The following is an 18345-nucleotide window of genomic DNA, read 5'->3' as shown; positions in this document are numbered from 1 at the left end:
ATATAAAGTGAAATATGCCATTTAAATATACTTAACATTTAAAGCAACAATATGCATATTTTCTTTATTATTATTTATTATTACTCTATTAATGGAACAAATTTCTCTGGTTGCACTCTATATAAACAATACAGCACTAGAGCACTTTCACGTGGTAATCTAATCATGTCTTTACCTATCACCTAAGCTGGATTTTTTTTCTTTCTAGGATCTAGGGTGTTCCTCCAAGAGAAAATTATTTTGTAACTATTAATCATTCATTCTCAGTAAAGGTTCATCCTGTACCTTGAAACGAACACCTTCTTCTAAAACAATATAACCTTGGGAAGGAGTCAGATCTTTCGACTCCATTGAAGAATTCACTTCTGTCACAATGAACTGAACTGTCACAGTTCCAAACAGTCCCTGTGCAGGTTCCCGAACAATGTACAACACTGCCACACTCTCCTGGATGTACAGAGCTGTCGGTTCTCGTAGGAAAAAGTGCTCACTGTTGTTAAATGCTAGAACTCCAGGGCCATCATCATTAGCAAGGACAGTAATGAAGGCTGTCAAATAAAAATATTAAAACAATAAATGAAAATAGAATGGGTTGTAAGTAGTGAGAAGCATGTGCATGTTTCATTGTAAGCCAGGCCAACTCTTTTCTAGATCATCTTAAAAACAAGAGAAATTTTAAAAGGCATCTAATGAAATTCCACATTCATTCATGATATAAATAAAAACACTCAGTAATCTTGAAATAAAAGACAGCTTCCTCAACCTGATGAAGTGATATGTCTCAGAAGCCAATAGAAAGTATTAAACTTAATGTTGAAACATTAGAAGGGTTGCCACTAAAAACAGAACAAGACAATGACGCCTGTCATCACTGCTCCTATTCAGCATCGTCCTGGAGCTAATAGGCTGGTAACCGGTATAAAAGCAATGGAAAGGAAGAGCCAGCACTGTCACTATTTTCTAGACATCATGATTGTCTTCTTAGAAAAGGCAAGAGAAAAAAATTATTAGAACTATTATAAGAGTTTAAAATATAAGGTGAGTAACCTTCAGAAATCAAGAGCTTCTATTTTCTACCACCACTACTAATAATGTTAATAATAATAGCCGAAACAACAACTAATACTACTGAGAACTTACAAATTGCTTAACCTATATTACTAACTCATTTAATTCTCACAATAACCCTATGGGGTTGATTATATTATCATTCTCATTTTAAGAACTGATGATTGAAGCACAGACAGGCAATCTGTGGAAATTCACAAGTTAGGATGTGGCAGTACTGGTACTCAAAGCTAGGAAGTCTGCTTTGGAGCATGCATTCAAAAAGATTATTGTAATACCTCTATATATCAGGTATAACCATTTAAAAACATAATAAAAACGGACCTCATTCATAATAGCAACAATACCTAGGAATCAAAGTAAAAAAGTAAGACCTACATGAAAAAAATTGTAAAATGCTAATGTGTGACTGCGGCAGATGGTGTCAGTGCATCACCCATAGCTTGTGGCTCACTCAGGAGTGAAGGGGTGAAAAGGAGTTGTGTATAAGAAATCATCAATTACCTATTATATTTTCCCCCAGCTCCAGTCCAGGAGAAGGATTTGTTAAAATCAGCTGAAATGCTTCATCTCCTTCCGGAATGTCATCATCAAGAATCATGATGTCAACATGTTTATACCTTTCTCCATTAGCAAAATGAAGAATCTGGTCAAAAAAGTAAAAGTAGCAGTATTATATTTAAATACACTCTGAGTTTTTTTTAAATGTTTGGAAATAAATACAATATACTTTTGAATGTGAACTAACCTATTTACAGGATTTTTCCCTTACTTTTTCATGATCTTTTTTTATTTAAATTGACAATATTAAGTTTAAAAAGTAGAAGTTGTGGAGGAAGAAAGGAAACATTTGACTAAGCAGTAAAAGGCACAAAGAGACAAGATAAAAAACATTTTCAAACATTAAAGGTGTTTCGGTAAAGTAAAACAAAGAAACGGAAGAGTTAACATTTTCAGGAAGCGTAAGAAACACTCTGGAAAGGTCATCTAATGATATAAATTGTTTAACACAATAATGTGTGTTCTCCAGTATCAAATATTGCAATAAGATAGTAAATTAATAAGAAGTGGGTATCAAATATTACAATAAAATAATGAATGAAGTAAAATACGGAAGAATCTTTAAAACAGTACTGAAAGTTTAATTTATACAATTTACCAAAATACTGAAGAGAGCTATTCCACCATGTGGAAATCTTCTGCCCTAATTTACTATGGAATATACAGTAGTTTATTATTTCAAGATTAACTTATTTACAGGGCCTAAATCACTATAATTCTCAATCAGTTCACCATTGGGGTAAAGACGTAATCCAGCCCCAGCTGTGCTTCCAAATTCTGGGCATACACAAACAAGGAAACGTGGCCAAGAGTCCCTTTGCTCCTCTGGACTACCAATGTTAAACTTCTTTGGGTTTCATTTACTTCAAATCTATAATAAAGAGAATACATTCATTTTTCCTTATAAGCTTTTAGTCAGCAGATAGTAGAGAATCTGAAACTCAGAAAAGGGCTCTTACGCAGCCTTCGGTTTACCTGCTCTGTTGCCACTCAATCATGCCTCGAGCACCGTCATTGGCATCAATAATAATTTGTGCAGTCAAGCCCTCTGAATCTGAAAAAGCACAGAAACATACCTTTAAATAAATGTAAGTAGTTAAAAAGAGAATTAGTTGATATAGAATTTAAAGACCTTTGGTATTACATAATTCCTAATATAGAGGTATTGCCAACATTACTCAAAAGATGTTTAAGAAAATAAGACATAAATACTTATAACATATGAAAGAGGAACCTTTTGCTAACAAGAACCACTGACTTACAGAAATCTAATCAACTGAGAACAGTATAAAATAAGCAACTGAAGTTACGGTTAATTTCTATTATTTTAATCCATTTCAAGAGGAAAGGAAAATGGGGATAGCTGCAAGGAGTAGAAAGAGGAGGGGAAAAATGGGAAGAGAAAGGCAGGATGTGCTGCAGAGAAAAATACAGGTGTGAAAAAGAGACAGAGAGATACAGGGATACAAACAGAAGTTGAGAAGGTAGGACAGATGGGGGAATGTTAGGCGGAATAAAGACTAAGCTTAAAGTAAATTTCTCTTATCCCTTTTTATTCTGTATTCTGTCCACCAAGCTCAGTATGTTACCAATATCCATTATTCAGTCTTGAAATACTATCTAACCCTGTTACTGTTTTGTTCTGTTCTTTAATATGTTCATCCTTTATCTTTTAAATTTCAGAAGGTCCACCTTACTCTCGGATACGTATGACAGCTGTATGGGTGAAGAATGGGTAAGGAAAGTGGAATTCTCTCTGAGTGAAGGGATCAACAATGTTGAAGAAAGAATATAAAATCAGGATTTGTGCCCATCAAGCTAGAAGCTACAGAGCACAAGCCCAGCCCCACCAGTTCCTAGCTGTTTGACTTCGGCATGGCACTTAGCTCAGCTCCCCCATCTATAAAATGGGCACACATAAGGAATAATGGTATTAATATACAAAACACTTGAAACAGGAGCATTAGAAAGCACTTATCAAAAGTTAAACTATTCAAATTACCTCTGAGTATAAGGAAATATGATGTACTCTGTCAGTTTTCCTAGTGTGAACAATAATTAACTTGTAATAATTGCTTGATGTAAACAGCCTAGTTGTTGGAATCACATATTTCTTTTGCATAAAAATGGAAACTTTCCAAGTAATAATATAATGTTAAAAACTGATTATTCCCTTTTGCTATTTTCAAAGTTGTCATACTGAGCCTCAGAAGTGAATGAGGAACTCCCATTCCTCAGGCCCCTGCTCTGGGCCATGCTTCTCCCCCTTTAACTCAGACTAATTTTCCCTCTGCCCAGAGCACCTTCTAACCCAGAGGTCCCCAACCCCCAGGCCACAGACTAGTAGCAGTCCGTGGCCTGTTAGGAACCAGGCCACATAGCAGGAGGTGAGCGGCAGGCAGGTAAGTGAGTGAAGCTTCATCTGTATTTACAGCCGCTCCCCATCGCTCGCATTACCGCCTGAGCTCCGCCTCCTGTCAGATCAGCAGCGGCATTAGATTCTCATAGGAGCGCAAGCCCTACTATAAACTGCGCATGCGAGGGATATAGGTTGCGCGCTCCTTGTGAGAATCTAATGCCTGATGATCCGAGGTGGAGCTGAGGCGGTGATGCTAGCACTGGGGAGCGGCTGCAAATACAGATTATCATTAGCAGAGAGGTCTCACTGCACAGAGACCATAATAAATCCATTGCTTGCAGACTCTTATCAAAACCCTATCAGTTAAAGAAGATGTGGCACATATATACAATGGAATATTACTCAGCCTTAAAAAGAAACAAAATTGAGTTATTTGTAGTGAGGTGGATGGACCTAGAGACTGTCATACAGAGTGAAGTAAGTCAGAAAGAGAAAAACAAATACCATATCCTAACATATATATGGAATCTAAAAAAAAAAAAAAAGTGGTTCTGAAGAACCTTGGGGCAGGACAGGAATAAAGACACAGACATAGAGAATGGACTTGAGGACACGGGGAGGGGGAAGGGTAAGCTGGGACGAAGTGAGAGAGTGGCATGGACTTACATATACTACCAAATGTAAAATAGATAGCTAGTGGGAAGCAGCTGCATAGCACAGGGAGATCAGCTCAGTGCTTTGTGACCACCTAGAGGGATGGGATAGGGAGGGTGGGAGGGAGACGCAAGAGGGAGGAAATATGGGGATATATGTATATGTATAGCTGATTCACTTTGTTATAAAGCAGAAACTAACACACTATTGTAAAGCAATTATACTCCAATAAAGATGTAAAAAAAAAAAAAAAAAAAACCCTATCAGTGAGTGGCAAGTGAAACAAGCTCAGGGCTCCCACTGATTCTGCATTATGGTGAGTTGTGTAACTATTTCATTATATATTACAATGTAATAATAATAGAAATAAAGTGCACAATAAACGTAATATGCTTGAGTCATCCCAAAACCATCCCCACCCCAGCCCTGGTCCTTGGAAAAATTATCTTCCACAAAACCGGTCCCTGTTGCCAAAAAGGTTGGGGACCGCTGTTCTAACCAAGGGATGGGGAGCAGGCTATTTCAGGGCAACTCACCACCAACCCCCACTAGGCCGTCACACCTAAAACTTGTAGACAAAATTTCCAATATCAAATGTCCAAATCGTAAGCAAGAGTTTGTGTTTTAATAATAGGAATATATCTTTTTAAAGTAATCTACATAAAGTTGTACTAAGGTTCAAGTTTTACCTTTCAGTCTGTAATGAATTAACTGAGTCTTTTCTAAAGCATGAAAAGAAAGAGATAAAAGGTCAAAAAAGAAGCAGAGAACACAGCAAACAAACACCCTACTCAATCTAAGAGAAAATAAAAACATCTGAGAGTTTGGAGATCTAATGAAAATAGCAAATTAAATTTTAAAAGGAAAATGCCTTCATAAGGACTAATTCTATTTCGAACATTACAAATTTGGTTGTAAAATAAGTGTAATGTTTAAAAAGCATCACACAATTTTTTTTTTTTTTTTTTTTTTGGCAGTACGCGGGCCTCTCACTGTTGTGGCCTCTCCTGTTGCGGAGCACAGGCTCTGGATGCGCACGCTCAGTGGCCATGGCTCACGGGCCTAGCCGCTCCGCGGCATGTGGGATCTTCCCGGACCGGGGCACGAACCCGTGTCCCCTGCATCGGCAGGCGGACTCTCAACCACTGCGCCACCAGGGAAGCCCCATCACACAATTTTTAAATGTCTTTATGCTGTCCAATGTACAAAGCTACAATATATGATGGTCTTTAAATTTAAATAAATCTAAAAGCTCACATATTTACACATATAGCTGGGATTAGCAAACTTCACAATGATCACTTCTGATTAAAAAATGAAGAAACTTTACTTCATTTGCAGTGAGTAAACAGAAACAAACAAAAAAGCCCATCATACCTAGTCTAGGAGGAAATGAAGTTAAAGGAGCCATGATAAGTTCCACATAAGTTAAATTCACAAGGAAATATTCTTCTAGTTCTGGTACATCATCCTGCAAAAATTACACCCATTAAATTATCTATAATTATGCTCTCAAATTAATTACCTTGCAAGCTGTTTTTAAAAATTATCTTTTAACTATAAATATATATACTTAAATAGTATACAGAAAACATAAAATGCAAACAGAGTAGAAAAAATTTAAATCAGAAAAAATAAACATGTCTTGGCAATGATTTTCTTGGATTTAACAGCAAAAGCAAAAGCAATAAAAGCAAAAATAAACAAGTGGGACTATATCAAACTGAAAAGCTTCTGCACAGCAAAAGAAAACATCAACAAAAGAAAAAGCGACCTATGGAATGGGAGAAAATACTTGCAAATCATACATATCCAAAATATATCTAAAAAAGTCATACAACTCAATAGCAAAACAATAAATAATCTGATTTAAAATGAAGAGGGACAGAATAGAAATTTTTCCAAGGAGGAAATACAAACAGCCGACCTGTACATTAAAAGGTGCTCCACATCACTAATCCTCATAGAAATGCAAGTCAAAACCACAATGAGACATCGCCTTACATTTATTAGAATGGCTATTATCAAAAAGACAAGAGGTAAGTGTTGGTGAGAATGTGGAAAAAGAAGAACCCTTCACACTGTTGGTGGGAATGTAAATTGGTGCAGCCACTGTGCAAAACAATATGAAGGTTCCTCAGAAACTTAAAAACAGAACTACCAGCAATCCCACAACTGGGTATTTATCCAAAGGAAATGAAAACAGAATAGTGAAGCGGTATCTGCACTCCCATGTTCACTGCAGCATTATTCACGGCAGCAAAGTTATGGAAACAACCCAAGTGTCCGTCAACAGATGAATGGATAAGATGTGGTATATATATAAAATGGAATATTATTCAGCCACAAGAAAGAAGGAAATCCTTGCATTTTTGACAAAACGGATGGACCCTGAGGGCATCATGCTAAGGGAAATATAAGCCAGACAGAGGAAGACATACTGCATGGTGTGGAATCTAAAAAAAAAAGTCATACGCATAAAAACAGAGCGTAGAAAACTGGTTGCCAGTGGCTGTGCTGGGGTTGCAGGGGGAATAGGGAGGGACTGGTAAAAGAGTACAAACTCAGCTATAAGGTGAGTAAGGTCTGAGGATCTAAGGTAAAACATGGTGACTATAGTTGACAACACTGTACTGTATAATTGAAATTTGCTGGGACAATAGAACTTAAATGTTCTCACACACAAAAAAAGATAAATACATGAGGTGATGGATGTGTTAATTAACTAGATGTGGGGAATTCTTTCACAATGTAAACATATATCAAATCAACAGAATATACACTTCAAATATCTTATAATTTTATACATTTTTTAGATTCTACATTAAGTTTACCATACAGTACTGGTTAAATATACTTCAGTAAAGCTGAAATTTTTAAAGAAACATAAAATTATTAAACTTACACCTTGTTGTATAGGTTATTAGGTTGAACCATATGAAACTGCTAATATTATATCATTTTTTACCTGGACTAATATAATATGTAAACCAATTATATAAATATACAAACTTAGTGTACCTTAAATATAAAGCTAAATATTTTAAATTACCTTAATATCCAATGATTAGAATGAGGAATAGAATAATACTATGGGAAAAATATAGGCTTTGCAGTCAAAGAGACCTAGTACCAAATTTCTGTAATTTTAGGTGAGTTACTTAAATTTTAAGGCCTCAATTCTGGCATCTTTATAATAAGGGAAGTAACTGCTACTTTGGGGATTGTAATAATGATTAAAAATAATGTGTATGGAGTACCTGGCCTAGAGAGAGTCCCTACAAAGTGACAGATATTTGTGATGGTTAATTTTAATACAATATTACTATTAATCGCTAATAAGGCAGTTGCTCAAAACATGAGGACGAGCAAAACCCACATCAGTAGTAACCAGACAGCCAACAATATTGTGACATAGAAACCCAATGTATATATATGAATATATAATATCAGTACATACACCTCTCTCTTCATTGTATTTAATGGAGATGTGCTGGCATGTGAAAAAATAAGAAAATGAAGGTCACAGTTTCTATCTTCTGTAATACAGGGACCAATGTGAGTTACAAAATCAGCGATGTAAAAGGGACTGTCCCCCACCTACCCGCACTGTTCCCCACCTCCATGCAACAACTCTCCCCATCATGCCCCAGGCTGGCTTATTTCTGTAAATACAGGCTTGCAGTCTCTTAATCTTGTGCTACTCTGAGAACAGAAACGACTGCAAAAGCCTGGGGAGAAAAAACGAAACTTTGAAACCTTGTGTTCATAAAACAAGACTGTAAACCAGACCTCTGAAGGTGGCTATATATTTTCTGCTTTAAAAACCAATGTATCTAAGGAATAATCCATTTATTTGTATTCAATTACATTAATAGATTATATATTTGGAAGAAGACTTACCTTAAAGTTTTATAAAATCTTGTGTTGTATGTCATGTACTGAAATAACATTACCCTTCATCTTACGGCTTTAGAGTTCTCATACTACCATATTAGGTCACAGTGCCACAGTAATCAACAAAATAAGAATTACTGATTTCAGATGGTAGATGGTTTACAGTACTTATAATTTTGTAAAAGTAAAAGGCCTCTGAGAAAAATTAAAACTTTAAAAAATAGAACCCCAAAATACATAGTAACTGAAAATTATTTTTCTGAGGCAATATTCATTCCCTCTCTTTCTCCCTTCCCCTACCCCTCCACCCCACACACTGTGTCCTACCCTCTCCATATGCACTATTTTCATAAACTTCTTGGAAATAAATTTAGGTAGTTGAAACACTAAGTCCCAAAACAACACAAGATTTCCCAACATGAAAAGTCATTTAAAACACAATTTCAGTCAGAAATGACTACTTTAAGCTTGACCATAATCACATTTTATACCATCAGCCTCTAGTGAGTTTCTCACTATCTCTATTTTAACCAGTCCTAACAACTAAGTCGCTGACCTACATGGCTTTGCTAGTTCAATGAATCTTTTGGAGTAATCAAAATGCTCCTTTAGAATCTCTTAGGCCAATGACATCTTAAACAGGACTGCCCTAAGGAAATTTTCTTTATCACAAGTTGTTTCTGTGATAAAATACACAACAACAGACCAGCCTATCTAGACAAGAACAGAATCCTGTGTGATTTAAAAAAAAAAAAAAAGTCAATAAAAGAAATAAGCTGATTTAAAGACACCAGAACATTTAATCAACTTCTACTTTTTATCTAGTTATTCACGTTTAATACAGTAATAGCAAAATAAGCGTTTTACCTCAAGTATAGTAATGTTGATGGCTGCTGCTGTTGCCCCTTCTTCTAAAATCAGAAAGCCAATTACTGGGACAAAGTCAACATTTGGCTCAGCTAGGTTTCCTTCTGTTTGGTTCTTTAGACTCAACATTCCAGGAACTGTGGTATATGTGACATTAATGGCTCCTAATTGAATTGGATGGGAAGGGATTTTAAAATTATTTAAAATTAAAAAATAGTATCTCATTATGAACTTGTTGACTTTCCTAAAAGCATGTCAGTAGCTGTATTATTGGCCCCAATTCCTCACGCCTTCCTCTGTTCTTGGCCTTTACCATGAAATGGCTCAGTGATGTTGCACTGTGGTCAAGGCATCCCTGCCTACCTCTAGACTTTTGAGTTTGACTGTGTGACTTATTTTGGCTACTAATACAAGGTAAAAGCGATGGTGCGCTAGTTCTGAGCCTAGACTTTATGGGGTCTGACGTGTTTTTCCTTGCCTTCTTATGCCTCTACTGGTTCCAGGAGAAGAATGAGAGACACATGGAATACAGCCACCCTAGGCAAGCCCAGACTCAGTTAGTGGACCCACAACTGGCCCATTACCATATGCTGCTGAGACTTTATGATTGTTTGTTGCACAGCATTCTGTGATGCTAGATAAGTTCCTTTAATCTTTCAGAAATAAAGAAGTTATAAAGTCCTGTCCTGAATTAAGAAATATTGTTTTCCTGTACCTGATTTATTCTAGCAATGGCTTTCATCCACCCTAGTAGAATATTTAAAAAGCACCTGCCTGGAAACTCCATTCATTCTAGAGTAACACAAACCTAGAGATCCAAATTCTCTGTTGATGAAAAGCTGAATTGTCATGTTAGCCTCCTGTAGCAAAACAAATCTTGACGAAAGAGCAAAATTTAACACTCCATGTGGTTCATCACTGGCTTCTATGGTCAGAACAGCTGCATATCCTTGAGCGTCAAGCAGAGCAGTTCCTGCTGGTGGAACTCCTAAGAAAGTCAGGGACCACAAGAAATCTAACAGTGACTTGACCTTAACTTCTAAATACTTAAAATATAACCCCACTTTTTGAAACATATTAAAGTAACCGGAAAGTGGAAAGTGGTTGGTTACTCCTCTAACAGAAATCTTCAGGGTGACAAACAGAAGTTACCTTTTAGTTTTTTTTTTCTTCTTAGAGAGCAAATTTTTTTTTTTTTTTTTGGCTCGACCTATTATTGTCATTATGTGCTATACTGGTCATATGAATTACAGAAATTGATTAGAAACTGAGGAAAATACCCAGACAACTTGCTCAAATTAGTAAATCTAATTTATCCATAAAACTGATCCAGAATCCAAATTGGTCAGCTTAGTATAAAATTAATTTCATTAAATTCTACCTTTGGAACTATATTTTACTCCATAGGAAATATTTAGCAAAATTTTTAGAGGTTTTAACTTGAATCCATAAAGATAAGTATTTTCATTCTGAGCTGATTCTTTTGGATCTAAATGTTATGGTGCAGATGATATTTAAATAACATTTTTAAAATTGCTATGCATCTAACTGTTAAATATAGAGACAGAAACTATTATTTTTTTCTGAAAAGAATAATACACCAGAAAAATAATTTAATTAAATTCTGCATTACCTTGTGTCCTGACATCATACAGAATGACCTGGTACACTTCTTTCTCCTCAGGAATATTGTCATCCAACAGATGCACAGATATTGTTTTATTCAGTGACCCCTATGTCAAACAGAAAGAAATTCATCCCTCTACTGTCACTGAGCACAAACTATCTCCTGCTTTTACTGGCCTTATAAATTGTGCATCCAACTATATTTTCACTTAAACAAAGTGTTCTGTGGCTTAAAAAATAAATTAAATAAAAAACCACTGACTCATAAGAAAACAGGCTTAAAGTAGATAGGGAACAACTGTGGAAGATTCTGAGTGCTGAGCTCATGAATATAGATCTTATCTAGTGAGCAATGTAGCCCTATTGAAAATTCCAGACAAAGCAATAAGTTGGAGAGATTTCTATGGCAGTGGTTAATGGGAAAAACTGGAGTATGGAAAAGAAGACCAGTGTTGTAGGGAAACCAGTTATTAGAAGTCAAATGTAGTCCTCAAGGAAGAAGGTTATAGGGATTAGGCTTAATATTGAGGGAGTGGAAATGAAGAGAAAAAGAATTAAACAATTTACCAAACAAGAATTCATATCAAGTGAGCGTGGAGAAGAGAAGACAAAGAGAAACAATAAAGTAGTGCTAACTTTCTACCCAAGAACTGCTTTCTTATAGTTATTTTCCACCAATCATCTTCTTTCAAACTGTCAGCAAGAGCTTTTAAATGTAACCTCAAAAATACCTTGTGAACAGAAGATAAAAAGACATTTGTTTCTCAGGCTATATTTGCTGTTTCATAGCAGTGAAACATTTAAGTTCCAAGTGCACTGAAAGACGGTAAGAGGTAAGAGGGGTAAGAGAAGAGGGACAAGCAGTACTCATCATCTTCAGAATGACACAGTTGACACCAACAGTGGGAGGGCAAGAAAGCAACAAGAGGGCTTGCCTCAAATACAAAGTCAACTTTTTCTGTTTCCTTAAAGGAGATCTACCTAGTACATATGGAAAAACAAACCCCCTCCTTAATTCTTAGAAATTCTTTGAGTAATGTTCTTCCTTTAGGTTTCTAAGGAAGCAGCTCCCTCATGGATCTCTATTAACCTTTGTATTATGTAATCAGAGTTTTCCCATTTTCCTCACAAAACACAGTTACCTCTGGATATTGCAGTAAAGCTTTTCTTGGTGGTATTACCTCAGGAAAGAAGAGCTGTCCAGTAAAGTTAGCAAAATTGAGTTCTAGGTTTTGCCCAATAATTTTCCAGTTAACAGTAACATTTCCTCGACCAGGGGGTGTTCTCATCACATGGAATTGTAAAATTTCTCCTGCAGGTGAAATGTACAGATTGATGAATGCTTAATGTAAAATGAGCTTAACATTTGAAGTCAACAAAACCCAAATCCCAAACATGCAACTACTACGGTACCTTTTCTAAGAATATTACAAAGCTGTTCTATTTGCAATTTTCTAGAAGCTTTATACATGCTTATTGTTTATTAACACATTATTGCTTATCCCACTTCTAAATACTTCCATTTAGTAGAACTTCAGGAAGTTTAACATGTAAAAGTTACAAAAGCACATGCTAAAATGGAAAACACAAACTTTTATACACTCCAAAACATGCACCAGAACATAAATGTTCTGTAAATTAAAGAAAATAATTAAGTCCTCATGGTCAAAACTAGTAATAACACAAGTAAATTCTTCCTTCACTTCCCAAAAGGACAAAAATTCCTTACACTGGTATGCAATGTGATTTTACACAATGCATGCATAAAAATGCTTGCAAATACCTGAAAATCACATTTCTTGAAATTATAACTTACATATACCATCAATGATTTTGTTTTATAGAAAGAAATACAAAGGAAAGGTGTCAAATCTGTATATCAACCTCTGTAACTTCACCAAAGTTACAGCTATTCTTCCTGGATAAATGAGGCATTTTAGATACTTTCCATTCCTGGCTTTTATCCTCATGTAATATTTTGTAAAATTGAAGAAAATCATAAAAGTCATTTCTTCTAAATTGCTGGAAGTGAAAAGTAAGCTCCTAGGGAGTACTGGTGATGGCCATGTGTCTTGCTGAAAATATGCTGAATTCAAAAGTTTTATGATGATGAACAGAAGTTAAGGTACATTAATGAACTATATTACTAAAAACTAATAATTGTTAAAAGATAAATGAATTCATGTTTAAAAGGCTTTAAAAAACACATCCTTATAGCATAGACATATAGTTGAAATCCATGCATGCTCATTAAAAATATCACTTTTACTTAGTTATCCAAATAAATACACACTTTTGACACTTTTAAATGAGGAGTAGCAATAACACAGTAAAATATAAACACCCTTTCCAAATATGTTTTAACTACCACAGTTTTTTAAATTTTTAAAATAATAAAATTAAATAATTATTTCTAATAGAAAGGTTTCTTAAAATATCATAAATTCATTAATTTAGAGATTATCTTATTTCAATACTAAAAAACAAAATAAATTTTTCATACTAAATTTAAGCATACATAACTTTAATACATTTATTACATAAATTATTTTGGGACAGCAGAAAATATAAGAAAGCAAAACAGAAAGACTTCTAAATAAAATTTCCTAAAACAGTTCAATGTTTAATGTATACACTTTAAAATATTTCAATTCAAAAAAAATTTTTTTAATTGTTATCACAATAGCAGACTATGACTTGGATGTTTTTATTGAAACAGAAAGGAAATGTTATTAGAAATCAGAGTGTCCACAGGTTAGGATATAACTGAAAGAATGGGTACAAATAATTGCCATGCCATTTAAAATTTTTATACTTATATAACTCATATGAATAAAACACAGGCAATACAATGAAACCCTGGAGTCTCTCTATTGTATACCAGGCAGAATTTCTCAAGGGTTTATTACTGAATGGCAGAGAGAGAGAACCTTGGAGTTATTAAGCTCTTTCATCTACAGTGTTGTCTGGTGACCCAAATAAAAAGGTATACAGAGTCATGGTTTTCAATTTTTTTTTAATCACAAAACCTAGTAATATTTCAAAATGAAAATTATAGAAGTTTGAACAAGTGCTAAAAATGCAGTGGAAATACAAGTGGCAAAAAAAATGTAGGTCAATGAAAATCCATATTGAAGGGGAACCTGTAAATATCATAGTAAAAAAAATTATGGTTGTAAGATGGTACATAGAGATTTAGGAATAAGTACACCATTTAAGGCAAAACTAAAAATGAAATGCTAAGGACAGAAAAAAGTAAAATCCTCCTACAAACTTATTACATGTAAAAATGCTCAGTCTAGGGCTTCCCTAGTGGCGCAGTGGTTGAGAGTCTGACCGCCAATGCAGGGGACAAGGGTTTGAGCCCTGGTCTGGGAAGATCCCACATGCCACGGAGCAACTGGGCCCGTGAGCCACAACTACTGAGCCTGCGCGTCTGGAGCCTGTGCTCTGCAACAAGAGAGGCTGTGATAGTGAGAGGCTCGCGCACCGCGATGAAGAGTGGCCCCCCGGGCTTCCCTGGTAGCACAGTGGTTGAGAGTCCGCCTGCCGATGCAGGGGACACAGGTTCGTGCCCCGGTCCGGGAAGATCCCACATGCCGCGGAGCAGCTGGGCCCGTGAGCCATGGCCGCTGGGCCTGCACATCCGGAGCCTGTTCTCTACAACGGGAGAGGCCACAACAGTGAGAGGCCCACGTACCGCAAAAAAAAAAAAAAAAAAAAAAGAGTGGCCCTCGCTTGCCACAACTAGAGAAAGCCCTCGCACAGAAACGAAGACCCAACACAGCCATAAATAAATTAATTAATTAATTTAAAAATGCTCAGTCTAATACCACTTGATATCACCTTTGAAAATTTAATGTTACCATGCAAGAATTTAACTTGCAAGAAAATATTACAAGAAACACAATTTGAAGCACAACACACACACAAAGGTAAACCAAGTATTCCTTAAACACATAATTTCATGAGCCTATTAAAAATCACATCAAAAGCATAAATAGTGTGAAGATTTTCCTAAGAATCAAAATAGAGGTATTAACTGCCTCTTTAAGGCAGACTGCCAAGAATCAGGTCCACTTAAAATGCCTACGAGGGACTTCCCTGGTGGTGCAGTGGTTAAGAATCTGCCTGCCAATGCAGGGGACAAGGGTTCGACCCCTAGTCCAGGAAGATCCCACATGCCACGGAGCAACTAAGCCTGTGTGCCACAACTACTGAGCCTGCGCTCTAAAGCCCGCGAGCCACAACTACTGAAGCCCACGTGCCACAACTACTGAAGCCCATGCGCCTAGAGCCCGTGCTCTGCAACAAGAGAAGCCACCACAGTGAGAAACCCACACACCATAACAAAGGGTAGCCCCCGCTCACCACAACTAGAGAAAACCCATGCTCAGCAACAAAGACCCAACACAGCCAAAGATAAATAAAAAAATAAATTTATTTATTTATTTAAAAAAAAATCCTTCTAGGAAGGATTACCAGAAAGCTACCTTCTACCTAGAGGAGAAGTCAAAGAACATAGGAAAAGGAAAAAATTAGAAACAAGTGCTCAGTCTTCTAAATACAAGGGAAGGACAGAAGATAGGTCCTAAAGAAGGAAGGTAAAATTTTCAGACAGCCAATATTTTACCACACTGCCTTCTAGTTTTTGCCCAGAATGAAGATCTAGAGAGGGCCCTCCCCAACTAAAGAGTCTGACTAATTCCTGGAAGATCATCTTGATATGAAATCTAGAGTCCACCAAAAATCGGTGATACATTTTAACTCTAAGCAGAAGATCTAAGACCAAAAAAAAAAAAAAGGATTTCCCTGGCAGTCCAGTGGTTAAGACTTCACACTTCCACTGCAGGGGGCATGGGTTCGATCCATGGTCTGAGAACTAAGATCCTACCTGCCACGTGGCATGGCCATAAAAGACCAAAAAACAAGGAAGATCTATCATATGGGTTCTAGACCTAGCCTAACACAAATAAGAAATATGAATATAAAATTCATTTTAATAACCCAGAGTATTTCGTGTATTTCTTCCTAAAACAAATCAGGATTGTTTTTACAAAGATAAACATCAACTACAATGTGTATAAAAATAATGGAAAACTAAAATACAGGAAATATATTTTAATAGATTCATGTATACGTGGTATACAGGAACCATCCAAACTGTGCTCTACAATTAATAGAAAATGACTTAAAACAATTACAGGGATACGAAATAATATGAAACACAAACTGTCAATAAGAAAAAAAGTTGAGTGTTTCTAATATAGCAGTTCGATATATATTTTTAAAGAATCACATCTCTTGTTCAAATCTTTACCTAGAAAAAATACATGCTGTCTCTGAGAAAAGGAGAAATTTTAAATCCACTGAACATGACATAATGATTATGATGCTACAGAGATGTGTGAAGTGAAACGTTTAACACAGATTTATAAAGAGCACATTTATACATACTTTGCAACCACAGTAAAAATCTATTGTCCTATATTTCTAAAGTCTGCCCATTACATTTGAAAGCAAGTAATATTTACCACTGGGCATCTGTCCAATTGCTTTAGGACAAAAATGCAGAAATAGGATTCTACAGAATTCAATACACTTTTAAACACTAAGGCAATTCCTCCCCATGAAATGAAAATGTATTCTAGAGCCAGAAATTCAGCACTGTCCACATTTTAAACCTAATCACATAAATGAAACTCCAACACTAAGTCAAAAGCAATGTTAACATTGTCAAAAGCCTACATGGCATGATTTTTTTACCCCACTTCTTTAGCAGTTATCTTTGAAGAATCACCATGAAGTTTTCATTTTTAGAAACATCTGCTTGATATACATTTCTCTATGCAATTTTGCAGTAATACAAAGAATACATGCACAAAATACTGAATTCTTGAGGTTAGACATAATGTTTTTGAAAAAAGAAAATTAATTTAGACTATAGGAAAAGATTTAGGAGGAAAGGGAAAGAAAAATAAATTTAAAAAAATAGAAATTCCTACCAATTTTTATTTAGAAAATGTAAACATTCTAGGGAGTACTGATTAATGAAAGCAATTCATTGTTCTATTTCCTGTACCAAACTCATGCTCATAGATTGATATGATGAAGCAGATAGGATATGCTTTTGATATGATAAAGCAATAACACATTTGGACCACGTGTTTTAATGACTAATCATTTTTTCTCTTTGCATCCTCTGCAGATATTTAGCTGTTGGAGACGAAAGAGACCACAATCTGGTTTTCAGGTGTTAAGTTCGTTCAGGTGAAAGAGAACACAGGTGCCAAGACCCTGCAGTTTCCCCAAGATGACTTGGTGCTCAGCACAAGAGTCTGGGTTTCTTCAGAGCCTCCAACCCACCACCACTGTCACCACCCAGACTCCCATAGGATGCGTGTAATGACGCTAGCTCCTTTATGGTTAAAATGCCCTTCAAGTGATCCTGGACATCCAAATACTTTTGTATTCTTAAAAAAAAAAAAATCCCATCATATTGCTGAAAATCACATACCTAGTCCAGCTCTGTGTTCTCCCTTAAATCTAATCCCTTCTGGTCCCTGAACTTATTTATACCCACCCCCATGCCACTAACACTTTTATTCTCTTCTACATTGCCTTCTTCTCTATATTTCTTCAACAAAACAAAGCAAGTCCAAAATACTCTACGCTTTAATCTGGTTTCTCCAATTTTTCTCCTTTCCTTGATCACAGAGCCAACAAACAGAATATCCCCTAAGGCAGTGCTTCTCACCCCTAATGCAGTGAAGGACAGGGTTTTGTTTTGTTTTGTTTTAATAATTTTTTTTTAGTTTTCTTTTATCTGAAAATATCTTTATTTCACTTTCATTCTTGACAAATGTTTTCAGTAGTATAGAATTCTGGGTTGGCTTTATTCTGCTTTGAGCACTTTTTTTTTTTTTTTTGTGGCTGCGCTGGGTCTTTGTTGCTGCACACGGGCTTTCTCTAGTTGCAGTGAGCGGGGACTACTCTGTTGCAGTGCGCGTCATTGCGGTGGCTTCTCTTGTTGCGGAGCACGGGCTCTAGGCACATGGGCTTCTGTAGTTGTAGCAGGTGAGCTCAGTAGTTGCAGTGTACGGGCTCTAGAGCGCATGGGCTTAGCTGCCCCGCAGCATGTGGATCTTCCCAGACCAGGGTTCGAACCTGTGTCCCCTGCATTGGCAGGTGGATTCTTAACCACTGGACCACCAGGGAAGTCCCAGACAAGGGGTTTTTGTCTGTTTTTTTGTTTTGTTTTGTTTTCCTTGATCTATCATAAACTGACATTTTTGTAAAACACAATAAAACAA

The 18345-nt window shown here is 36.1% G+C and overlaps 1 protein-coding gene across 1 annotated transcript in view; it reads right to left on the bottom strand.

Moving 5' to 3' along the window:
• Window positions 1–18345, bottom strand: part of ADGRV1 (adhesion G protein-coupled receptor V1) — a gene marked incomplete at its 5' end in the record, with an annotated part of 521373 nt that overhangs the window by 405628 nt on the left and 97400 nt on the right. Inside the window, 9 exons of the mRNA XM_081231559.1 lie at window positions 286–548; window positions 1573–1714; window positions 2362–2500; window positions 2605–2683; window positions 6020–6113; window positions 9407–9570; window positions 10215–10394; window positions 11040–11139; window positions 12214–12344. Coding sequence (XP_081087685.1) covers window positions 286–548; window positions 1573–1714; window positions 2362–2500; window positions 2605–2683; window positions 6020–6113; window positions 9407–9570; window positions 10215–10394; window positions 11040–11139; window positions 12214–12344 — 1292 coding nt within the window. The remainder of the gene's footprint in view (window positions 1–285; window positions 549–1572; window positions 1715–2361; window positions 2501–2604; window positions 2684–6019; window positions 6114–9406; window positions 9571–10214; window positions 10395–11039; window positions 11140–12213; window positions 12345–18345) is intronic.

The sequence above is a fragment of the Mesoplodon bidens genome (assembly GCF_964165515.1).
Source record: "Mesoplodon bidens genome assembly, chromosome: 4".
Classification (NCBI taxonomy): domain Eukaryota; kingdom Metazoa; phylum Chordata; class Mammalia; order Artiodactyla; family Ziphiidae; genus Mesoplodon; species Mesoplodon bidens.
Note: the sequence above shows the minus strand (reverse complement) of the source record. Positions and strands in the feature narration are given on the sequence as shown.